Raw genomic sequence first — 27,464 nt, 5'->3', positions numbered from 1 at the left:
TTTACCAGACTTGCACATGTCAGTCGTCCATGATTTTTGTTTGTTTGTTTGTTTTTCTCAGTTTAATGTGATTTGTATTTAAGGTTAGAATCATAGGGAGCTCAACCTTGCTAAATTGTTAAATGTGACATAAAAAAGCACCTTGAGCTGACCACGCAATTGCACAGATACTTAACTGCAATGCTTGCGAAGTTGGCCGGCAACACCGTACCTGCAATGATGCGCAATTCCACGCACAGAACCGAACGCTATTCTTGCGTACCGTGACGCGAGTTTTCAAGTTATGCAGTTGTATCATATCTAGCACACCCATCTCAATCGGTAAGCCATTTATTCAATATGATTAATATAACATGTACAAAGCATATACAAATATAACATGATTAATATAAGGGAGCTGTTTTACAAAGATAATTATGTTAAATATACATATTTTCAAAGTACATTTTGTGAATTTGATCTATGCGTTATAGAGAGTACTCGAAAGGATGTTGAATGTTTGGAGGGGTACGACACTGTAAAAAGTTTGGGAACCGCTGCTCTAGTGAATAATCATTTTATTATATGCTATATATTCACCCTTATGTCTTTCCAAACCCATATGACTTTCTTTCTTAGGCGGAACTCAAAAGGAGGTGTTTTATTATCTCAATCTGTCTTTTAATACAATGACAGTTGATAGTGACTCATTTTAAAGCTTATAAAAGGACATAAAAAAGCATAATAAAAGTAGTCCATGTGACTTGTGCGTCATTTCAAGTCCTGTGAAGACTTACGATAGTAATTTATCAGTGAAAAAGGTCCTTGAAGTCCTTTGTGCATTCATGAGTATATGAGAAGCTAGTTCACAGTGCCCCACATTTACGTGAGAACTTGCATTGTTTTTAGCGCTTAACAACGCAAGTTTGAGACACTAAAAACATACCCTCATAGCGTATAGGATATTCTCTAAAAAGTGACTTAAGTAAAGAAAGTTATATGGGTTTGGAATGACATGAGGAGTAAATTATGACAGAATTTTCATTTTTGAATGATGAATGAAAAAAAAACCTTATCTGAAAATCACAAATGCCTGGAAAAGCCATGGAAATTAATTTGGTCAATACGTATGTGGGAGCCTTGTCAGTGGGAATCTTCCTGTTTGTCAAATGAAATGTGGGATTGTACATTTTACAAAAAACCTTTGCTGAAATGTCACTGGTGAATTTAGGAGTCAAGCTCCAGAAGGCGCAACAGACATGTCCAAACATTTGCCTTTGTGCTCTCTTTCAAGTAGGCCACCTATGAGTGAGGGACCAATGGTATTTATCAAGAAGGCTCTATGCTGCCATATGTGAGCAACACTGAAAATATAGTCGAAGTAAACATGTTTATCTACGTCAAACTCCTGAGCGTTCCCCCCAAAACAGTTTTTATATCTGACAGTGAGGGAAGAACATGATTCCAAGATGAACATATTAGGTTTGTTGTTGCGCTGGAAGTGATTACCAGTGTAGTTCATTATTCAGTTAGGTTTGGGGAGAGTGGAGTGGGGCAGAAAAAAGGGCCCAAACCATTTAGTGGTCAGAAAGGGAGGCTTTTTTTCCCTCTCTCATCAGTCTGTGAGTCTGTTCTGCAGTGTCAGCATTCAGCACACAAAAACGGAATTCAGTAAAAGCTCCCTTCACTCTCCCTGAGCTTCCCCCCACCCCTTTTTTCCAACAGGCTGCTCCCATCCCCCCTTGTGAACTGACATTCTAGAAGAAACATATGCTGCTAGTCCCACATCACAACAGCTTGTGCTGCCTGAATGGGAGCAGGCACAGAGAGAGGAAGCTGTAAGCAGGGTGGGGTGGTACTAGACTTGCCACGATATAATTTTCACACCGGTGCAGTGTTCAATCCGACTTACCGGATGCTAAGTGTTACTATGGGGTAATTTTTGCAATAACCTACACAATAATGCAAGGCAGCTTGATTTCAAACTTTGGACTTTCGTTTTTGTTTATTTGAACAAAAAACTGAAATGAAACTGAAAAAAATTTGCAATTAAAATGTGTTTTTGAAAGAGGGCTTTTCAACAGTTGTGAAGGGCAACGTCTCTTTGGCAGTGAACCTACTTCATCTGTGCATTCTCTACATCATTTATTTGTATTTTTTAGAAAGTGCATCTTTTTGCACTATTCATTACAAATGTGTACTGGTCGGTGCTGCACTGTCTCTTACTGTGTCTATTGTCCTGTTCCTTTTAGTCATTTATTGTACTGTCCCGTACTTTTTTGCACACGTTTGCACGTGCACTTTATGTAGAAATATTATGTAGATATGTTATTTAGTCTGTGTAGTCTCATGTGGTTCTGTGTTTGTCCTATGTTGTTTTATGTAGCACCATGGTCCTGGAGGAACGTTGTCTCATTTCACTGTGTACTGTACTAACTGTATATGGTTGAACGACAATAAAAACCACTTGACTTGACTTGATCATGGGATACCGGTCGGGTATTTCGTTGTCCGGGCAAATACATCACTTAATGTGGGTTGTTGCGGGTTTAATGTTGATGTTTTATTACCTTTGATCCCAGGACCCAGTTTAGGGTTCGGAAGGGTAATGACTTTGAATGTGTGTGAATATATTTGTTTTGTTCCCTCCTAGGTCTGGGCAATATGCAAGAAATATGTTGATCGATGTTGTTTTATATACAGTATATATATATATATATATATATATATATATATATATATATATATATATATATATATATATACATATACTGCATTTGTGCATAGAACTACTTTCTTACGCGAAGGATCAGAATCTTCCATTGCTGGTTCAACACAAATGATGCGTCCAAGCCTCATGAAATGTCACTTCAGAAATAGTATCATGGCTTGTGCTGTTTCAAACAAGTTATTGGATAAACAAGGATGTGTCTGTGTGTGTCTGTGTGTGTGTGTGTGTGTGTGAGAGAGAGAGAGAGAGAGAGAGAGAGAGAGAGAGAGAGAGAAAGAGAGAGAGAGACAGAGCATGTGCGATCACCTGTTGCCACACCCAAGCAGAGATGCTGTCAGCTTTCTGAATATCAGCTTTCTCTGTGGAAAAATAGCCGTCCAAGCGGGGGTATTTCTCCCTATTTCGCATTAGCCAGTGCACAAAAGTCTTTCACTATAGAAACCGCTATGTCCTCTGCCATTTTAAACATCACGTCCTCTACATATGTCATGTAAAAAAAAGAAAAATAAAGAGACACAACAGTAGCTCTTAATACACATACACTTCTCTTACACTTTAGTTTAGAACGGCACGAACACAAGTGGAGTTATACACACACGGTGAAGCGTTGGATTGCTGAACATTTCACACCATTGTTGTCCCTTGTACCGAGTAAAACCGGTTACACCGTACACTGTTGCAAACCTAGGTGGTAAGTAGAGTAAGGGGGGCTTCAAGAATGCCTCAAAGAAGAGTTGTTGCATGTTTGACAATCAGTATGTTTACATTCACTTTTAAAATGTTATGTTAACGCGTAAGTCCGAATTAAATGTACCAGTCCATTTTTGCGAAGTCAGCCTCAGAGGCCTAGATAATGGAATTGTAGCGTTCCGTCGTCCTACATACACGTTAAGCTCAGCATTTCAAAGTGTCCGCTACAGTCTTTGCTTCAAATCACAGAAAAATGAAAAATGTATTTGCAACTATGCAAAAACCTGCTCGGTTTTTAACTGCACATTTAAGCTTACTGAAAGACATCCTCAATGGTTCATGTGGATTTCGGTGGAGAATATTACATTTGAAAGAGCAAGGCACATTTGTAACGTTTATGACCTCAGACTCATAAGCAATTGACCATATGAATGGGAGATTGCCATGAACAACACAGTTTTTGCATATATATCACATAAATGGAGTGGATAATATTTTTTCTTGGGCTGTATGAAGAATAACATTGTAATGCATATTTATCTGAAGTTTTTTTGTAAAAGAAATTGTTAAATTACACAGTAATTTGATTAAAAACTTAGTTTAAAAGCAATTACACATCTAAAAACATAAGTGAACAGAGCTGTTTAACATCTCAAAACACACACATTTTGATGCTGTGAACTGTTTATTTATTCTTGCTTTTACTTTGACTTGAATCAATACATACAGTAAATGAACGTTCGGTTATTTGCTTTAATTTACCTTGGAGCAAATGTAGGTGTCGTTGCAGATGTTATATGTTCATGTGGGAATGAGGGCTGACAGTTTAATCCATAACATACTCCTCTCCAGATTTATTCAAAGATTATTAAAAAGAAAAGAAAGAAAAACACTGCGTACATCCTCTCTGGGTAACATGTGTCACTATTACAAATGACCCAGCAACAATGTGTTTTATATTTGTTAATATTATTTAGATAAAATCCCACTTAAAAGTACTCAACCTAACATTAATTTCATAGCCTGTCTTTGGAAAATAGCAAAATCGTGTCAGAGTAATTGTGGCAGGGCAACAGTTACTAAGACAGGATTGGTCAGCAGTGATTTTAAGACAGAGCTTAGTGAAGGGTCAGTTTTCTTGCACTCCAAATTAGAAACTTTTGGAACACAAGAACACAAGCCATGGGTCTATGAGGAGAAATATAATATACACTGTAAGAAGTGGTAATGTGCAATTGTTACCATAATGATCTATTTCTTCTTGATCTACCCCTGTTGCTGAAACCTACTGTATTTGGATTAATTTAGTCATGTTAAAAAGTATTTTTCCCCTCAATAAAACCAGTTAATTTAGATTTTTTTTAAAATGTTGGTTGCTGGACAAAACATATTTTAAGTGTCGTTCACAATGAATGCCATTTTTACAGAGAAAAAGGTCTGCAATTTTATGGTTTTGTTGCATTATTATGGAGAAATATTTTTAAGTGTTTTAAGGTTATACCTTCTAGTCAGACTTTTTCTTCAGTCATTTGTATTTCAGTTGTAGTAATTTGACATGCCTGTCTTCAGAATTAATTTAGTCATAACTCCCTTTAAGAAAGAAGAAACTAATTTAGGGGGCACTAGTGTTAAGGTGATTTCATTTCAGTGTTCACTTTGATCATCCAACCCTTGACAATTTAAAGAAAAGAGCAAATTTGATTTTGCAGTGATGTGTAGTTAAAGGTGAAGTGCATATTTCTTTCAATGTCAGAAGGCTTTCTCCTGTGCCAGTTCAATGTGCAGAGACAACTACAAGTGAGTCCTTCGTAGCTTGACTTCCTGAAAAGTGTGAACACTGGCTCTGCGGCACATTCAAAACATTGCACTATTTGAGCAGTCCAACATACCAACTTCTGATTCAACCAATGGCACGAGTCTAGGGCAGGAATGTATCTGTTTGCCTGGACAAATACACATGGGGTCTGGATAGAGGCGGTGTTAGGAGTATTTGGGTAACCTCTTTGGAAACGGTTATTTTTCAAATTCCGTTTGGTGCCGCTAGTGCCGTGGAAATTACACACTTCACTTGAAATCTATGTTCCTGCTTTATTATAGACTTGACCCCACTTTTAAACCTCCTCACAGAAAGGTTTATTTGTTGTAGAGAGTAGAGGTAGACCGATATACTGAAAAGGCCTATATTTTGCCAGTTTTGGCTACATTTCACCAGTTCCAAAATTGACTAAATCTAGTGATTTTGAGTAAATCTAATTTAAAATATGTTTTCAAATCAGCATTTTTGTGTACATCTTATTTGCTATTATTACATTGTATTAAAAATACAGTACTGTGCAAAAGTTTTAGGCACAATTTATCTATAAACATCATACAATGTCCGGTAAACATAAAAAAGCTAAACCAATTCTCCTAGGTACACCTGGACACAGTTTTCCTTGGTTTTTGGCAAATAGGATGTTCCAAGCTTCTTGGAGAGCTTGCCACAGTTCTTCTATTTCTGTCCCAATTGCTTCTGTCTCTTCATGTAATCCCAGACTGACTCAATGATGTTGAGATCTGCACTCTGTGGGGGCCATAACGTCTGTTGTAGGACTCCTTGTTCTTCTTCTATTCAATTCTATTTGCAAAGGGAATGTTGTAATCTAAAATTGATATTTCCTACTGATACACTAAAAGCAGAATATATAAAACAACTGTCTTAAGACAAAGGTTTTAGTGAAAAATATGCACCTAAGTACTGTAGATCGGCATTAAATCAGGCATTAGCCACCCTTCTCTATAGATATTGGCATCAGCTATGAAAAAAACAATATTGGTCAACCACAGCCATGTGTTTTTTTTATCACTTCCAGGATTCACTGTAGTCTGCTCCAGGCTTCGGCTTGGAGGTCTCAACCGCCATAATTGATCCAAGCAGTTGGAGTGGCAGTGAAAGCTCTGCCGAGGACATTGAGAGGTTGAGCGACTCGGCGGACAAGCCCATGGATAATGATGCTGAGGGGGTGTGGAGCCCTGACATTGAGCAGAGCTTCCAGGAGGCGCTTGCTATCTACCCACCCTGTGGACGTCGCAAAATTATCCTCTCGGATGAGGGCAAGATGTATGGTAAGAAAACGGTTCTTCTTCCAAACTATTTACTAAAGAAAAACAACAAGATTGGACAAAGCAAACAATCCATTTCATATGAAACTTAGTCTTGTGTTGCCAGACTTTTGACTATTAGCAAAGTCTGGTCCAATTTTCAGCTTATTCTGGCCAGGAACCACCTATTTAGACTTGAAGAGACAATCTGATCGACAGGTAAAACTATCAACCACAGTTCATATTTGATTTTTGCATGCTGTTTAGAGATGGGTTCATCTGAAATAGTTGGTACCATTTGTCAAACTGGTACTTTGTAAACGTGACTTTATTTCCAGGCTGACTAGTGCACCGCGCGACTCTTGGAAGTTGTGTTAAGTCATCCAATAAATTTTTTTGTGTGCAAGATGCATCAGATGATCAGTTCTTTCATTTTTCAATGTTAAGATACTTTCCTACTTCCATATCCAGGCTTAACATACTGAGACAACTATAACTATGCAATGTTGTTGGTTAATTTACTCAAGAAGTGCAACACTGTAGCTCTGTGGTACTTTAAAAAATAAAAAAGTTGCTCTGTTAGTTTGAACATGCTCAACCGATTGTGTGAGTTTGGGATGGGACAGAGGCGGCACTAGGGACGGTCTAGCATGTGATTCAGCCTCCCCAAGAAAGTCCATAGCACCCAATTGCACCCCCAGCAAATGTTTGTAACAGCCAGCAGATTAATTTGTATGAAGAAACATTTTCCCTGACAATATTTTAGCAATCATGTCGTGTCCCATATTTCTGTCGCCTGTTTAGAATCTGAACTAGTGATACCCAACCTCTAGGTTTTTACCCAAACTAGGTTTTTACACAACCCCTGCTTTGGCAATATTGTATTGTTTACAGTCATGCCAATAAAGCCACTTTGAATTGAATTTAATTGATACCCGATTTATGAATTGATTGCTCATTTGAGTTGATTCCTTCAATGAATAATTCAAACGGTTTAGCAAAATGGTTTGAATTGTTCAGACAGCTCACACAAACTGTATCGTTTGGAATGTTTCTCACTCTGTAAAAATAGAAATTAAATAAATCAAGTGGAATATATACTGACATGATACACAGAGCAGATGAGGAGGTAAACTTAAATGTTGAATCTTTATTAAGTGCACTCCAACTGCATGTTTCACAACAACTCTCTCTTGGTAATGGTGGAACATCCCACGTAACCTAGCAACCCCGGAATCTGCTTTGTAACAATCAGAGTCCTACTTCTTCCAAGGTGAGCCTGCAAAGTTAGCAAAAAAACATAACGCAGCAGTCCCATAGACATTTTTACGACGATTCACTGGCGAGGAGACAAGAGACAAGAATAATAAACTGCTTTTGTGAGGAAACGGTGCATAACTTAATGAACTGACCACCTGTCTGCTAATCTTCAACATGTTTTACACTCAAAAATCCTATTGGAATGAACAATGTGTGGAGTTTACTTCACTAAAAATGGCAGGTTTTTAATAGAGGACACAGATTATTTTGCGTTATGTAGGTGTCAATTACGGCTCTCCCTGTTCATACGGTGACGGCGATATGTTGAATCAAAACCTGCATCCTGTGTTTGACAGTGATGAATAATGTCTATGTTAAGTTCAGCATTAAGTTTGTAGCCTGATATATAATTGTAAAAAGGTAAAAATGCTGCTCCTAAAGTATGCATGTCCCCATACCCCTAATAAGGGTAGACTATTTTGCTGGACCTGTGCTTCAGACAGTACTGTAAAAGGCTAAAAACTCTCCTGAAAGTGTGTTTCCTGTTTTATTGAGGCTGAAGCATATAGATTTCTCTTCTGTTGTCACCTCATGCAAACTGATATTAATAAAATCGCTTGGCCATGCCAAGTTTTGCACATTAAACACTCCACAGATTTCATTTCTCCACAGAAGTTGTTTAGGACATCTACTTTGTGCATGACATGAGTCATTTTTCCAACAATTGTTTACAGACATTGCAGTGGGTCAGAAGTTAACTGTGCCTTTAAGAAGCTTGGAAAATTCCAGAAAATTATGTCAAACCTTTAGGCAATTGGCTAATTAGCTTCTGATAGGAGGTGTACTGAATTGGAGGTGTGCCTGTGGATGTATTTTAAGGCCTACCTTCAAACTCAGTGCCTCTTTGCTTGGCATCAGATAGAACTAAAATAAATCAGCCAAGACCGCAGAAAAACAAATTGTGGAACTCCACAAGTCTGGTTCATCCTTGGGGGCAATTTCCAAATGCCTAAATGTACCACGTTTATCTGTACAAAACATAGTATACATGTATAAACACCATGGGACCATGCGGCCATCATACCTCTCAGGAAGGAGATGCATTCTGTCTCCGAGCGATTAATGTAATTTGGTGCAAAAATTGCAAATCAATCCCAGAACAACAGCAAATGATCTTGTGAAGATGCTGGAGGAAACGGGTAGACAAGTATCTATATGCACAGTAAAACAAGCCCTATATCGACATGGCTGCTCAGCAAGGAAGGCTCCAAAACTGCCATAAAAAAAGCAAGTGCACATGGGGACAAAGATCTTACTTATTTGGAGAAATGCCCTCTGGTCTGATGAAACAAAAATTTTACTGTTTGATCATAATGACCATCGTTATGTTTGGAGGAAAAAGGGTGAGGCTTGCAAGCCGAAGAACACCATCCCAACCATGAAGCATGGGGGTGGCAGCATCATGTTGTGGGGACTGGTGCACTTCACAAAGTAGATGGCATCATGAGTAAGGAAAATTATGTGGATATATTGAAGCTATCTCAAGACATTAGCCAGGAAGTTAAAGCTTGGTCGCAAATGGGTCTTCCAAATGGACAATGTCCCCAAGCATACCCCCAAAGTCAAAGGCAAAATGGCTTAAAGACAACAAAGTCAAGGTATTGAAGTGGCCATCACAAAGCCATGACCTCAATCCGATTTGTGGGCAGAACTGAAAAAGTATGTCCGAGCAATGAGGCCTACAAACTTGACCCAGTTACACCAGTTCTGTCAGGAGGAATGGGCCAATATGTGATGAAAGAAATAAAAGCTGAAATAAATCATTCTCTCTACTATTATTCTGACATAAATTCTAAAATAAAGTAGTGATCCTAACTGACCTAAGACAGGGAATGTTTTCTACGATTAAATGTCAGGAAATGTGAATAACTGATTTTAAATGTATTTAGATTAGTCTTATATAAACTTCCCCGTCAATGATTTAGCACCTCTTCAGCACCAACAATCAAATTAGCTGGGGATATTTAGTCCCTGGGATGGGTCTATTTGTTTGGCCGACCAAATGCAGACACAGGCTTTGTCAAGCCAACATACTCTTATTCTTCAAACTTGGTTCAGAGGTTTTTTAGGTCTGTCTGTCTATCTATCTATCTATCTATCTATCTATCTGTCTGTCTGTCTGTCTGTCTGTCTGTCTGTCTGTCTGTCTGTTGATGGAATACATGGATTTATTCATTTTTAAAAAGCTAACGTTACAGAATGATACAAAAAACAATAAATTATCATATTTATATTTTTGTAATTTACCCAGTTAAATGATCTTCTGAATAATTAACAGCATTAGCAGGGAGAGAATTTCTTTAAAATTTAAGCAAAATGCACATTATAACTGAAATATACCCGTATGAATCTAAATCGGAATAGAAATCAGAATCGAATTGCGAGCTTTTGAATTAGAATCTAATCAGAAAGTGGTCGACCGATATGATTTTTTTTAATGGCCGATGTCCAGAGAGCAGGGTGGTCGATAGACCAATACAATGTCGATATATCACACAATTTAATATAGTAAATAACATAAACATAAAATTGCTAAAAAATTTATAAACTCTTATTTAGCACTATATTTACTCAATTTCACACAAAATGTTAAATTTGTAAAAAAAAATATAAAATTGTATTTTAAATGGTAGATAGCAGTTTCTTCTGATTTCTGTTTAGGTACATTTTAGTAATTTATCTACATATGAAAAAATTGTTAATATATCGGGAAGAAGGAAATAACAGTACAAACAGTAGTCCAGCAACCATGGATGGCATGTCCACGTTTGCTATCACATTTTCTCCAAAAAGACAGAATCAAACCAATTGTACATACAGTGCATAGTGAATAAGACATTTACAAGTGAAGCAGTTTTAAATTAAAGTTGCACTCACGCTCATGCGGATCCAACGCGAGCAGCAATCTCCTGACAGTTTAAATGGCATGGATCGCCTGCTTGGATTGTCACAGACGGACCATCATGTTTTGTGAATCAGAGGAACTTTTGATCCTGAAGTTTTTGATTCTGGCTAATGTAATACGCGCTTCAGAGGAAGGAGAATTTAAATGAGCGCACAACTGGAAGAAAATGCTGGATTCTCGTGAGGTTTTGTTTAAATGAGATATCTGCATATTTGCAGATGGCATATAACAGAAGTTTTATTGATATTTACCTTTTATCATTAGAAAAGTTACAGGAAACTGTTGAGTAGAGACTGTTACAATACGTGCTTCAGAGGAAGATTTATGAGCGCTCCACAGGACGCTGGTTCTGCTGAAGTTGTGTGAGATTGGTTTATTACATCTGTTTAAATGAGATATGCGCATATTTGCAGATGGTATACAATAATAGTTTTACTGATATTTGCATTTTTATCATTAGATAAGACAGGGAACTGTTGAGGAGAGACAGTGAGAATGAAACAGGCGAGTACTTTAACATTATGAGCTCAAAAGTGTCTGCCGTGCCTCTGATATGCGGACCGTTTAAATGACACAGTGTTGCACACGTCTATTATTGTAGTAACGCGACTGCATGTAACAACAAAATGAACCATGACTGGTCATTTACATGTCTCAGTTACTTCACATGCAAGCAGGCGATTCTCAGCGCCCTCAAGAAATCAATCGGCCAAAGGGGAAAATGTATCGGCCTCTGCAATATATCGGTTGACCACTAATCAATACCCATCACTAACTGTTATGTCTGTTTAACCATCTAACTTTTAAACTGTTAAAACTAGTATAAACCTTACAAAAAGTCTCAGTCAAGCCAATTTAAAAATTTGTCTTGACAAGTGGTGCAGAAATGACACACTTCAGCTTCAAACATCAAATATTTCTGATTGATTGTGATTCTGTTGCAGTACATTTCACATTCACTGTGGACTGTGAAATTACTTGTTGCTGGAAACTTGTCACATCGCTCTGGGCTTAGACGTGATGTAAGTGTGTTATATGACAAGGTAAAAATACAAAGCCCGACGATGGACCCTCAGAACTTAGGGTGTTTGGATCAGTCCCGTAGGTGATCGCCAGAGGTGAGAAGTGGAACTGAGGGCTCAGAGGAAATACATGAGAGTGAATGGTTGGAGAACTTGAGAATAATTGTCAATCAGGTATCTCAGAAGTCTTAGTGGGCCTCTGCAGCTGGCTTCCCGTTCGTTTGGCCGTTGTTGAGTAGCACGAGTGTAAGTAAAGCAGCAAGAACTATTAGTCAGGAGCAGATGGTATTGTGGCTGTCACCAGCTGTGCCCCGTCCCTCCTTCTACTCTGTTCCCCCCTTCCCTCCATTCCTGGATGGGTGATTTCATGGAAAGAGGGAATATTTTCTTTCTGCAGCATTGGAGTCTCTCACAGCTGGTCAGTGTCAAGTGAAAGCAGAAGGCCCTTGGGGCAGTCGTTTGCAGCTTTCATGTGACCCCCTCTGGCCAAATGAAATGTAAAGATTAGGAATGGCATTGAAGCATCTCAGCTGCCACTACAAGAAGTGTTTTGGGCCACACTGCCACCCGAATGCCCTGCATGCACTCTGCTCTTAAATTCACTTTCACTCAGTCCCTCTGTTCATGATTAAATTATGAAAAAGAGGGTTGGCTGACCAGTCTTAAATGATTTACTCCAAGTGCAAGATTTACTAGTGGATTAAGCTGTACAAAATATATACTTGCATACAACCTTGTATAATAACTGCAACTCTCTTGGAGATTGATTAAAGTTAAAATGTAAATGTTGGACCTATATTTTACCTTGCTGCATTGCCTCTTAACCATCACTGCAAAAATAGCTAATATAATTATATAATTTTTTTATTTCAGTAACACTAGACATTTTCTGAAGAATGAAGCCTGTGCAAAACTGGCCATCCTAATGCTAGGAATGTTGGGGTAATGTTGGTCTTTACAATGCAAGTGAATGGTTACCCGAACTCAGAAGGCCCAAAAAGGACATAAAGGCAGCATAAAAATAATCCATAAGACTCCAGTGGTTAAATCTTTGTCTGCAGAAGCGATATTATAGGTGTAGGTGAGAAACAGATAAACATTTATGTACTTTTTTACCAGCAATCTCCTCCTTTGACCGGCAACAACCTGTAGGTGGCTGAATGTGACAGTGAACGTCACTTCCACACAAGAATGTGGAAGCGAAAGTAAAAGTAGGTTTATAGTAAAAAAGGACTTAAATATTGATCTGTTTCATATTACCTCTAAAGACATGGATTTAACAACTGGAGTCTTATGGAATATCTTTATTCTGCCTTTATGTCCCTTTTGGACCTTCAAAGTTTTGGTCACCATTCACTTGCATTGTAAGGACCGACAGAGCTGAAACATCCTTTTAAAAATCTTTGTTTATGCTCTAGAGAAGAAAGGAAGTCATACACATCTAGGATGGCACAAGGGTGTGTAAATGATGAGAGAATTTTCATTTTGGGGTGAACTATCCCTTTAATGTTGTTACTAAGAGTGTTTTACGTCCGTTGCTATGCGGTTGGTAAGGAGTTGTGGGTTGTTGCTAGGGCATTGCTGATCGAAAGAAATGTTTTAAGCCCCTACTTTTATGTAAGTCTATGGGATTTCTCACCCGTTTTATCATCAGCCAGGCAAAGTTAGAATAGTAATAGCACAACTAGATGTTTGTTCAAATTCCTAACCAAAACTATGTGCGATAGTAACAGTGCTGCTTGCCTTAGTAAACACCTCTAATATGGAAGAAGAAAAAAAAAAAAAAAAAGAATATATATATATATATATATATATATATATATATATATATATATATATATATATATATATTTATTAGGTTTATGCTTAAAACAAGTGAAATAATTGCTAATGGGCCGAGATGAAAAACACTTAAAATTCAAGAATATTTCCATGAAAACAAGTCTAAATACAGTATTTAGGGTTTTTATAAGCTGTTTGGATATTTTAACATGTGAACAACAATGCAGCCCATTGGAAAGGACAGGACACCAACAAAATCTCCTGAAAGTGTTGTCAGTGGAGATCTCGCCTTGAGATTTGTGTGCAGTACTGGGTATGGTGACCTGTGTTAGAGTGCAGGGATTGACCAGAGGTCAGCTTTACCAGCTGTTCAGGGTGTCCAGTTGCATGTTTACTCAACAGCTATGTCTGTCATAGCCTCAGGAGTAAAGCTTCACAGTCTTGCAGACCCCAGGCAGAGACAACAGATAAGCAACAAACACTCACAAGATGTATTACAAGCAGATGATCACATACTGTAGACAAGCCAGATTTGTGCACTAATGTCTGACAGCAAAGTTGAACAGCATTGTTTTAGCTACATCTGAAGATCTGAAGATTGTTTTGAGATTTTAGTTAAGTTCTTAAAGGGATAGTTCACCCAACAATGAAAATTCTCTCATAATTTACTCACCCTCAGGCCATCCCAGATGTGTATGACTTTCTTCTGCATAATGTATACTTGTATGCAACCTTTACGTGCTTTTTGGAGCTTCAAAGTTCTGGCCACCTGTCACTGGCATTGAATGGACCTACTGAGCTGATATATTTGACTAAAAATCGTCATGTGTGTTCTGCAGAAGAAAGAAAGTCATACACATCTGGTGACATGAGGGTGATTAAATGATGAAAGAATTTTTTGGTGAACTATTCCTTTAATGTGTAACAGAAGGGTGGTGTTTTTGGAAGAAAAGACTAGGGAAGTCTAATAAGATGCTCTATTGTCATGGCATGGTGATTGCACATTGAGTGAGGATAGAGAGAAAACAACTGCAGGAAGAATATCCGACACGTTTAGTGCCAAAATGCCAAATTTTGTCTGCAGTGCAGAAGAAAGAATATTCAGACTTTTAACAGCCTTAGAAAAGGGACATTAAATTCATCCCAGGCCAAAGCTAGACAGACTGTCACCTCAACTAGTTCATTTTTGGACTTTGTTTACAAAGCAAAACATGTTCACTGAGTCCTGCAATACAAACTTGGTTTGAAGAATGTAAAAAGATCAAATAAAAATAATAATGAAAAATGTCTTAAAGGGATACTTCCCCCAAGAATGAAAATTCTGTCATCATTTACTCGTCTAGTTTGAGTCTATTTTTAGTCCTCCAAAGGAATTTCAAGACAGATTTGATACATAAATGAGAAGACCCTTAATTGTCCTATTTTCAAGTTACAGCATGTTATCTCTGTTTTGTATATACAGGCAACAAATGAAAAGCACAACAACCCAAGAGTCAAAATACCCTTGTGTAGAAAAACTGGCCATTAACCAAATTCTATTCACAAAAAATGCCAATCAAGTGTGTTACTCTAATTTACCCTGGAACCCCACTGACAGACGCACCCTGTTGTTTTGACAGTTGTAACGGCCCTTGTTAATGGTTGAGTGAGTGAACGGGTCACAGTTCACGGTGTGATGGCTTTGGCACTAGGACCGAGTGACAGCTGCAGAGCTGAAAGACAAGACTATACAACAACTCAGAGAGAGAGGGGAGCCACAATCTGCTGCACTCAATGTCCCGCCAAACTTTGTTTTATCATTGAAAGGCCCAAACATGGCCTTTCAGAGCTTTGCTACAGATACAATGATACAACACTCAAAGAAGCATTATTGTCATGACAAATACAGAGTTTACATTGCTTATGCATTAGCACACTTAGACACATGCAGCTTAATCTTTAAAAGGACTAAACTTCATCATTATTGTGTATTTATGCATGTATTTTTAGTGTTTGTTGATCATGATCTTGTTTTTTTGTTTTGTTCTAACAGTGGTAGTTAGTCCAAAACTATTTGTTCGAAAGTAGTTCATTCCCTACTATACAGTTTTTTACATGCTGTCCTGCCCCAAACTGACAGCACTGGTTGAGGCAGAAGTTAACATGTTGGTCCGCCCAAATAAACAGAGCAATGTTTTGAAAGTTCCACAGTATTTGCACATTTTAGGGCTGTTCACACTGAATGCATTTCCCGTCTGCACTGTTTTTTAAAATAATTTTTCTATACAAACATGCTCTAGATGGGCCGTCTTATACTGTTGTGGCACGTCTTTGTTTTTTCAAGAGTGCTGCATTTTAAAGCGTGTCGAGAATAAAGAGCTACACCATTTAAAACGTGTCTTGAGAACCTGCATTCTGTTCAATTCATTGTGCTGCATCTAGCTTTTTTTAACGCTAGCACACGATTGCACTGAATGGCCCCTAAAAACGACACGCTTTACCTTTAAACATGATGGATCACCATAAGAAAGATTTTCTTTAGGATTCAAGGCAAAGCTGGCAATCGAGTAAGAGTGACCTGATAATGTTCTGGAAATGTATCTGTAACGTCCTCCACTCTGCACCACTGTGTTGCTTAAATGAAACATGCTAGCTGGCAGGCCATTTTCCAGAATGCCACAGGAGCTGATGAGATCACCTTTGAGAGGTCCTCCATGCTGATGAAGCACCTTGGTTGGCCGGGGATTGGATGATTATTTTGGTTTTAGGGCGGTAGAGAACCTGATGGTATAGAGATTCACACAGTCCTTTAATTGGTGTCCAGCCTTTCGCCTCGATAAAATGACCAGCGCACATCTCCTGGCTCGTACGATGAGGAGAGCAGGAGAGGCACAGGTATTTTGTTACAGAAAGACCCACAGGATTGTACATATTCATCGCGCATAGCTCTCTGCGAGAGACGCCGTCCTGAGTACCCTTAAGCCCTTTGTTCCCCTGGCTGAATGCAGTTAATTAGCAACAGTCACTATAGCAACTGCCTCTCACTTCAAAACAATGTCTTATTTTTGCTGCAAAGCTTATCATACTGTTTACCTGATGGGCTCTCTAGCGCCCTGAGTTGTGCCGGGGCTGGCTCCCTGCCCAGCCTTAGAGGTTAATTGTGACCACGGCGAAAAACATCACGACAGCTGCTTTGTGATAAGACGAGCGTGAAAAGGGATAGAAGAAAGTGGCCAGGAAAGAAGCAAAGACACAGCACTTACATACTGTAATTCACCTTCTTTGCGAGCCTCCATTCAGCACGCCCTGTGTTATTACATACCCTCTGGAGGATACAAATGAACACATGACCAGATGTGAAATATGGCAAGAAACTCACAATAGGACATTGAGTTCCAAGAAATTGCATTTAATGGGTGTTATTGTGCACGCAGCAGTTCCTTAAGTCAATTTGTTATGAATATTGTGCCAAGCATGCTGCTGTCCGTAATGCAGACATGTGTTTTCTGTGAGTCTGTAAAAAGAGGTTTTATTTAACACAAATTTGGGATTCTTGTTCCAAACAGCTAAAAGATTGTTGCTGTTTTCCCTAGTTTGATGGCTTGTATCAGTTTATGTACTGACCTAAATTGAAAGGAATATAATACCCAAAAAATTAAAAATTATTTACTTCCCACTCATGTCAGTCCAAACCCATTTTTTGCATTTTCATCGCAAAATCAATGTGTTTACACACGAAAATGGATTTGTGTGGAGATGGCCTCAGTCACCATTCACTTTTACTGTATGGAAATAAAGATGCAACAGAAGAGATAACAGAAGCAAACACTCTGCCTAACATCTTCTGTGTCCCTGAAGAAAGAAAATCATACACATTTGGAACGACAAGTTTCATTTTTAGGTGAATTATCCCTTTAAGATAGGAAGTGCATATTTTAGACACAAATTGGCCAGTCATTTTGTCTGATTTTGCTCTTGTAGTAACAATAGTTCAAAACAAAGCCAAAGCAGGACTGCTGCGTGCAACACACAGTCCAACAGCCTGTCTGGAACTCCACAAACATGGACAAGTGGTGTGATACAAACAGTGACGTGTCCCGGTGCTGTTATACAAAATTTACTTACCGTATTTTTCTGAATGTAAGTCACAGTTTTGTTCATCATCTGAAAGGTGCAAACATCAGTCAAGAGATGGTAGAAGCATTTTAAAGTTGCCAATTCAGAATATTTTTCCTTTACAAAGTACTTTGTGCAACTAGTTTAAATATTTTGTCCATCATAACATTATTGTTGAAACAAACACAACTCCTCACATGCCCACAAAATGATGTTTTAAATTAAATTTTTTATGAAACATTCACTCAGTTAACTGGATAATTAGTCCAAAGCAAAGAGGGTTGCAATAGTATCAGAAATAACCACAGATGGACAGTCGTTAATGGTAATGAATGAATAGAAGACAACAGGCATACTGTTTTACCCCCAGACTAAAAGCTGTTTATTTGGGCACAGCATAGTTACAGATGTTATAAACAGACGTGGCTTATTGTTGCTTTTCTTTCATGAAACATAATAAGAATATTATTTATTTAAATCAAATTCCTGCATTTAAAACAATACAAATATTCCATTCTATGACAACCATTAAATGTTTTGGTCTATGATTAGTTACTTTTGCTTTATTTTTGCATTAACCTTGTGCGTTAATAAAAGAAATGTTACTCAGAGGTCTTAGAGGACAAAAATGTCTGCATCAAAAAACTGCCATAATAATACTATATATTAATATTATTTTCCACTTTCAATGAGTTGGTTTTTTAACCAACATCAGTCCTGACCATAACTACCAAATACTCATTCATTTTCAGGATTTTAACCCTTTGCCACTGTTGTTTTCACACACACACACACACACACACACACACACACACACACACACACACACACACACACACACACACACACATATGTTGTGTTTCCATGTTTTATGGGGACTTTCCATAGACATAATGGTTTTTATACTGTACAAACTTTATATTCTATCCCCTAAACCTAACCCTACCCCTAAACCTCACCCTCACAGAAAACTTTCTGCATTTTTACATTTTCAAAAAACATAATTTAGTATGATTTATAAGCTGTTTTCCTCATGGGGACCGACAAAATGTCCCCACAAGGTCAAAAATGTCAGGTTTTACCATCCTTATGGGGACATTTGGTCCTCACAAAGTGATAAATACACGCTCTCTCACACACACACACACACACACACACACACACACACACACACACACACACACACACACACACACACACACACTCTCTCTGGCATCCATACCAACACATCCACACAATTTTAGCTGCATCATTTATTCAATTGTCCTGCAGTGCTCTATAATACAGCAAAATAGGAAAAAAGCATGTATTTGCTCCATAGGCTAAACATGAGAAAAATGTCACCATCTCGTGGAAAATATACTTTTTATTATTATTTTGAAGCCAGGGCTCCAGAATGAAAGCATAATATCATAGAATGCATGATTTTATGCTTTAATGGCTCTGGGATCAAATAAATTTTTGTCCTTAAGGTCCTGAGTGTAATTATTTTGTGTACACAGTGTATTATAGATGTATTATAGGAACTGAGGTTGAAATATCAAAATTCCCCCAAATACACACCTTTGGAAAAATATATGCCGTTGGCATTAACAGACAAAATGATCGAAAAATAAAAAATGAAGAGCGCGAAGAATCTTAAATATGGGTTATTGAAATATGGTATTGAAAACTGGTGCGCTAGTTCTATTTCATGGCTCCATGATGGTTTTCTTTTCTTTCTTTTTTTAAATGTCTGAGACCTTGCCATCTAATCCTTAAGGGTTTTCAGTTTCGTACCATCATTGACTTTTTCGAAGGTTTTTCTAGTGTGAATGAGAAGTGTAAACATGGCAAAATAATGGTCATTTTTTTTTATTTTAAAGAAAATGTATTTGTGTGGACGTGGCCTCAATGAGAGCCAGCATTTTATCCATCAGTGTTTTAAAAAATCATTAAATAAGGACAACGTTCCGGTTAACTCAACATCCAATTAATGCTTATTAATAAAATGCTGCAACCTTTGTGGTAGGGAACTGAATGTGTGTATCATGGTATACCATTACTGGCCACATATTTTGTACCTAAAGTTGTATCACCTACCCCATCAGCACTCTTGGAACACAACTTGTCCAATCAGATTAGAGGTTCAGAACTAACTGTTTTTATTTTTGTATAAAAGAAAATTGGTTTTATACTGTATGTACTGGATTTCAGATGCACATGCTTAGACAGTTTCATGACATTTATTAGTATCCTAGCTCGAATAATTACCATACAGCAGTGTAAATATCACATTGTGACAAGAGCGTGAGAATACATGAGGCTGTTGCAATTATTAATTGTGAAACGTCCATCTGTCTCAGGAGCAACGAGCAGCTTTAAGTCACAATCACACTCGCAGTTAGCAGGCTTTTGCCACCAGAACAGTTCCCACAGTTCATCTGTTTGCTTTGAAGGTGGCAAACATTTATCATATTGTGTCATTTCAACTACGGCCAAAGAGTGAAAGACATTTACAGGGAGAGCGCTGCTTGACGTCGGCTGGACTCATTTGCCGCCATTGTGTGGAGATTTTTGTCTGCCGTGTTATTACAGATATGCAGTGTGCTCAGTCATCTCATCAGAGCCGGACTGGCGTCTGGGCACTAAGTGGCACTTGGTTTGCAGGGCTGCTGTGGATCATTTAGGCCTAATGAGCGAGCCTGGCCTCCCCCGTGGGGCTGCCAGAGCTCTGTTCCCAGACCTGCCTCAGTGGCGATCCGTGTAGTGCTCACACTGCCGGCGCACCCTAGCTACCTGCTGTGAGGATGATGAGGAATTCTGGGATCCGCTCAGGCCCCTGCATCCTGCATTCACTCAGAATGGAGTCTGTAGAACTTTCTTAACACACACCTCCGATATAATCCCTCCATTTTGTTTGTGCGCAATTGTGGCTTTGGCACGGCTCAGTGATTTTACACCTCCCAAGAAACACATTTGCGATTACAAAACTATTACATTTTGCACTGTCAAAATGAGTCGGAAATATTGCCTGGGTTTTGAAGCAGTTTGTGGTCTTTGGTAGCAGCATCATGATGATTAGTGTTTTTGCGCGTTCTTATTTGCCTAAAAATCCACGGAGCGCCGTGCCCTGAATAAGATGTTCCTGAGGCGAACAGCTGCAATGAATTCTGTATGGGTAATACAAACCAGCAAACTAGCTGTGCCTTTCTCTTTGTGCCGTGTGAGATTTTTTCATTTTCCTGAAATATTTGGAGTGGTTTCTAACAAAGCAGATTGAATTATCATTCATTGTGTGCCCTAAAATTCATATTACTCCTGTCCTTTTGACTTCAAAAAATGAGAATGAGGGGGGCCTGTCTGCATTTTGTGACGTAAAGACAAAAATTTGCATGTTTCTTCTTTGGTGCACATTTGTACCCTAACAAACACAAAGAGTAGCAGAGCAGTACATTGGTACACATATACCAATGTATAGTGCTGATTTATGTTTTTTAATGTTTTTGGTGAATTGAGTAAATATTGTTGTTTTAATTCCATAGCATTTTTAACATTTGTATTATTATTATTATTATTATTTTAACAGCAACAGTTCCTGCACACGTTGTCAGCAATCTTGGTTCCTGAATTATTTTTTCCATAGGGAATTCATAAAGTTTTTCACAAGAGTTCTAATCCATGAACCAAACCAACCAGCTCTGAGGTGGATCACAACATGATTTGTGGCAAAAAATGTTATTAGAAAATCATACAAAAAGACAAAGATATAAGACTTTCTATCAGGAAGACTCGCATACTTGAGTGAAATTGAAGATTACATTTATTTGATGAATATAAAACAGAAAAGTAATGTCTCTCTTTGGCGTAAAAGTAATGTCTCTCTTTGCCCCGTCTGGCGGTCCGAAGTTGTCGGGGATAGGAGGCATGGGTGAGGAGCCTACCCCCGTGCAGGACGGGACTCAACTGGTGGTGGTGGGGTGGTGGAGGTTGCTGTGTTAGCACACTGAAACAGCAATGTGATAGATTGTGAGCAGACTTATGCAATGCAGACAGAGCAATGGCTTACATGTAATTTTCTGGGAATTACCCAGCTAAAGGTGCGATGATGTACAGCTGCTAGTGCTGTGCTTACATTGACGTCTCTCAAGAGGGAATGAACTACAATTCCATGAAGCATTGTGAATTATGTAATCGGACTGAAGACGATAGAAAAATATAAAACTTGATTTAAAGTTGTTGTTTTAAGTATATAAACATTCTATTTTAATTTAACGCAAACTATTCCTATCTATACAAATATATAAGTAGTTTGTGAGCGTAGGGAGACCAATTCAGTTGCATCATTCGCAGTGTGTCATGGAAGTAAACGGTCACTGCTGAGCTGTTTTCACACTCTTTGTTCGCTGGGATTTTGTGATTGGTGGTTCTTTCTCTGCAGGTTCATTGATAGTGTAGTACTTAACCAGAAATTCAGCTATTACATTTTTTTAAATTTATTTTGTTTATGCAGTTGAAATAACTCATACTGATGGCTTCAAAAATAGCATACCATCTATTAATGACCTCAGTTTTTAAAAGTCTGAGTTATTGTTAAAAATCAATTTGTCTAGAATGAAAATGAATGTGAATTTGACTTCTGGAACCAGACTTTTGGGCTCTACTGGGGGAGGATAATTCTCATTCTAGATAACATTTGATTGGGCACAAATCTGTGTAGTGCAAGACTAGTCATCAGTCTTTCCGGTCCTTTTTCCTGGGAGAGAAAGACTGTAAATTTGTTTTTAGAGACATATTCATGTTTTTAGAGTTGTGAACGTAGATTTTATCTCAAGCTTCCTGGTTCTGCCACTTTTAACAAAGCTCAGTGTTGACGGCCTTGTTGGGGCTTGTCAGCATATTATGTTTTTTGCTAACAACAATAAATAAGAGTATGTGTTGCTCATTTGGACCAAATTACAAGATGCCATTAAAACACATGGATCTGACTGAGAACCAACACATTTTCTAAACGTCACCCTGTTTGCATTGACTTGCTCTGTTATTTAGTGGAAGCTTTAGATTTCTTGACATCTATAGTACCTGTGCAAACACATGCCCTAAGGTATTGACCTTTTCAGTTTTTAAAAGACCCTGTGGTCTACGGCTGCATGTCCACACCAGTCAGATATTCTCTGTTCCTACCAGGTGTAAAGCTAAAGTGCTTTGGGTTGTCTAGTCTAGCTCATGCTTGGCTGGTCAACTCTAAAAGCAAAACACCCAAGGCATTTAACATTTGCTATTTTTTTGACCACTGTGTGACATGATACTTTTGACAGCTTCTCAGATTGCACAAAGAGGGTGGTTTTAAGATTAGAGAACACAACGACATGTAAAACGTTGTGGTCAATTTGAGCAATTTCATCATTAGCATGGAGAACACATTTTTTTTCCGGAATAAAGCCAGAGTAGGACACGTAGGAAAGGAAAATCACTATTAAGAAATCTTTAATAACTCAACTGATTCTCCTAAACAGCAATGGGATGAAAAGGAGAGCAAATCACTGAAGAGAGATGCCAGTATCTATAATCTGCATTTATCTCCTCTATAGTTACAGAAGAGATCTCAACAGTGTTTCAAGCTGTGCTCAGATTTATAAACTACGATCTCAAACATGTCTCATCAAATTCTTAAAAAGATTACAAATATATGTATAATTTTCTGGGTTGTGTTATCTATATTAGTTTTGTAGTCCATACTCTCACTGTATGTCAACAGAGGCTGAGTTTTTATAACAATTTATTAATTTTGTTTCTTTACTATGACAGGCACAAAGAGTCCTAAATGAATAAAGTCCCAGATGCAGTTTATTGTTCAAACAAAAAACCAGAAAACATGAAGATTTGTTGCGTAACGCGGGACTTTCATGTATAAACAAGCCCAAAAAGCACCGGGACTCTTATTTTGAAAAGACGAAATGACGATATATTGTCATATATCATATAACTATCGCCATATATTTTTGCAGATAAAAATAGTTCCAAACTGCAACTATCGGTAAAACCGATTAATAGGTCTACCTCTAAACTACATTATGTATCCTGAGATATGAAAGACCAACCTTCTGAGAAATATAATTTTTCTCTGGGGAGGAATAGATGTATTTTAGAATGTAAAGAAATTCCAACCAGACTTAATTGAAATCCAATTTTTGTCACCAATGACAGGTCAGTCATTTAGTTATATGCAACAGTTAATTCCGGTGCTCGAATCGGATTGGACGAGTGATGTTCCATGAGTAATGATGTCTCAGTACATCAGCACTCAGACGCTTCACTGTGTGTATCACTCCGTTTGTGTTCGTGCCATTCTAAACTAAAGTGTAAGAGCAGTGCAGATGTGTAAAAAGCTAGATGTGTCTCTTTACATTTATTTTTGTGACATCATAGATTTTAGACAGCAGGTGGCAGCAAAAGACCATTTTTGTGTGTAAATGATTCAGCTGAGGTGACGTTCTTTGCCAGTCAGTCAGTATTTTTATTCATCGGCACGCTGTCATTTCTTGGATTACTACTACACTACTAAAGCTGGGAAAAACAACTTTAAAAGAACAACCTCAGCATTAAGGCTCATCACAGCTGAGAGACACAACAGACTGATTAATTACACAAACTCAAGATGCTTACCTCTTACCGGATTCCACATTGGAGAGGACAAAATAGCAGAGGAGTTTGCGGTTTCTATAGTGAATGATTCTTGTGCTCTGGCTACCGCAAAATAGAGAGGAATATCCCTTCTTGGACAGCTATTTTTCTACAGAAAACAACGATGCATTTGACTAAAATGGCATTATCTTAAGAAAGCTGACTAACACACTATAGCATCTTTGCTTGGGAGTGGCAACAGAGACAGGTGATCACACACTCCACATCACTCTCTCTCTCTCTCTCTCTCACACACACACACACACACACACACACACACACACACACACACACACACACACACACACACACACACACACACACACACACACACATCCTTGTTTCTCCAATAACTTGTTAGAAACAGCCCAAGCTATGATACTAGTTCTAAAGTGACGTTTTTGAGAGGCTTGGACACATCATTTGGTACACAATGGCAGATTCTGATCCATCGTGTAAGAAAGTAGTTCCATGCTCAAATGTGTTTTTTGTGACCGTACTTTTTTAAAATGTACTTGTTCATTGAACTGTTGTATATAAGCAATCTCACACTCGCAATTGTGCTATATGGCCCTACATCAGCACAGCTGTGATTCAGTGAATCCAGCAGAAGTCAGTCAGTGCAGACGCTGGTCTCATATTTCACCACTGCAGTTGGCTGCCTTTGTTTGAGTGAAGCAGGAAACTCTGCTCCATTTAAAGCCGTAGCAGCTTTCTGAAATCATATTAATGTGAGCATGTTCCTTTTCTGGTTTCTGCTTTCTTAAATGAAAATTCTGAGTTCAATACATTTTAAGCTCAATCAACAGCATTTGTGTCTTATTGATTACAGCAGACATGTATTTAAAGTTCCCTCCTTTTCTTTAAAAAAAAGCAAGCAAAAATAGTGGTTACAGTAAGGATCAATCAACCTTACAATACTCACTGTTTCAAAAGTATAGCCAGAAGATGTAAACAATATGCATGTTAATATGATTGTAGTGTGATAAAATCACTAACTAACCTTTTCTGTGCAAAGTTATAAATAATTGTAAAACTACTTTGCCATGACAACATAATGCTGTAAACCAGGGATCAGCAACCTTTTTGACATAGAGTGCCATTTTTTTTATTTTCCTGGTGAATGGCTGTGCCGACTTTTTGTTTAATCACCCATTCAGCTCATGAAACACTCTGCGTGATCATGAGGAAGGATTACATAAAGATGTAGATTGGAATACAGGTGTGGAATTTATTTAAATAAAATAGTCTACTTCTCTCTCGCCATTGCTTTCAAACCCTTCTAAGTTTCTAAGCAATGAAGTTTTCTTATGGGTTGGCACAGGAGCACAATTCACTAAAAAGTGGTTTACTAAGAAACTTCACTTGAGTTTGTACTTGGAGTGCTGCATTGCATGAGACAGAGCGGGGATCTTAAAGAGGAGACCCATCAGTGTCATGAAGTTTGGGTTTTCATTTACACATATTGGTGTCTGCTAACAGGTTTCTCTTCATGTTCAGACGTGGCATTGATCCTGAGAGATTGAAAATATTGATCTGTATCTGGCTCTGAATGTGCACGTGCTGGGAGGTGCCAGCTACCGGTGTGTTCACACATCCGCAGGACTGAAGGTGGAGTTCTCCTGCTTCTCTGGGGAGGTTTGATTACAGCTACCAACTCTGGCCTATCAGTCTGCTGTCCATCTCTCTCTCTCTTTCTCTCTCTCTCTCTCTCTCTCTCTCTCATAACCCCCACAGCTAGGCCTGCCTCAGCAGTAATATATGTGATGATGTACTCACCGCCTCCTAATTGATAGAGTGATTCAATGGAGGACTCGCTGTAATAATTGGTCCTATGGGAGCACAAGCAGACCCTGGGAGGGAGGGAGTTTGGCTGCCTGGAAACATGGCGCAATAGAGGAAAAACTCAACCTGCAACTGGTGCTGGGCGAAATGAAGTATATATAAATAGAACTGCAACTCTTAGTTCCGGTCCTCTAATTTTTGACAAATGGCGTTCCAAGGGTGCTGATATTTAGTAACAACACTAGGACATTTCACTGTTTGGATTTGTATCACTCTGCTTGTCTGTGTTTACTGCATTTTGGTACACGTAGCATCGATCCTGCTTTGTTGATAGAACATTATTTTATAGAACTGGTGTATAAAAACAATACATCACTCGCAAACAGCACTCTTAATAGTGTGGTATTGCTTGATTCACGATATAGGGGAGACTGGGGGTAACTGTCAGGCTTTTTACTCCTGTGAAATCTTGTTCATATAGGTTTATTTTCAAAAGCCAATTTCTGCAGAGCCACATACCTTGAAGTCTTGACTACAAAAAAAAAGCTATTGAACATTTTCACCATTCTTGCCCAGGAAAAAAAGTCACAGTTTCTTTTATGACAATATAAACAAATAAAACAGCAAAACAAAATGTACGCATCTCTTTAAATCTAGCCTGTTAATAAGCTTTATAGCAAAATGTAAAAAGCAAAACAGCTAACATACAAAAGTGGTGGTGGTGGCGTTATGGGCTAATGCATAGAACTGGTTTCCTTTCCGGGTTTCGGCACCAGTGTAGCATTGTTCAATGGAAAGGAGGAGGCGAGAACCGGCTTGATAATATAAATAATATTTGAATAGTAAACTTAAACAGAAGACACAATCACACATATGACGGACATGTCCGTAAACTATCTCTATCTCCCGCACAACCCTCCGCAGTTGGCCTTTATCCCTCTCGGAGGCTTGATTAGCCTGATAAGGGACCGGGTGTGTAGAATCATGACCCGCCCTCCGCCCTGCCACATTCCTATTTTCAAAGTGATGGCATTTCCACCCCATTTATTCAATTCTTCTGAAACTTAATGTACATACCTCATTTCTCATTGGGAACAAAAAAGCCTCAAGAGTCCATAAGGTCCGGCATGATGGATTTTCCTGTACACTGAACATTTTTCGTTTAGGATTCCCCAACACTCTACTGATCAATTTTAAATGATTTGCCATTTTGAGGAGGAATCGCATTGCTGCTTGCAGCTATATTTATTGTTTTGCAATCTGCCTTGTCTTGTGCCTCACATTTGTGGTAACGTTTATACAGAGTTGCATTAAAAGCATCTCCGATTTAAACTTAAGAAGCAAAAATGCTACTGTACAAGAATATGTAGATAAATATTGCTGTATATTACTGTGAAATGGACTAAATATA

General features: G+C 38.3%; 1 protein-coding gene across 4 annotated transcripts in view; it reads left to right on the top strand.

Moving 5' to 3' along the window:
- Window positions 1–27,464, top strand: part of LOC127655101 (transcriptional enhancer factor TEF-1) — a 123,534-nt gene that overhangs the window by 29,668 nt on the left and 66,402 nt on the right. For all 4 annotated transcript variants that reach the window (XM_052142831.1, XM_052142905.1, XM_052142988.1 and 1 more), the window contains one exon: window positions 6,253–6,505. In XM_052142831.1, the coding sequence (XP_051998791.1) occupies window positions 6,382–6,505 (124 nt within the window). In that variant the 5' untranslated portion in view covers window positions 6,253–6,381. The remainder of the gene's footprint in view (window positions 1–6,252; window positions 6,506–27,464) is intronic.

The sequence above is a fragment of the Xyrauchen texanus genome, chromosome 1, assembly GCF_025860055.1.
Source record: "Xyrauchen texanus isolate HMW12.3.18 chromosome 1, RBS_HiC_50CHRs, whole genome shotgun sequence".
Classification (NCBI taxonomy): domain Eukaryota; kingdom Metazoa; phylum Chordata; class Actinopteri; order Cypriniformes; family Catostomidae; genus Xyrauchen; species Xyrauchen texanus.
Note: the sequence above shows the minus strand (reverse complement) of the source record. Positions and strands in the feature narration are given on the sequence as shown.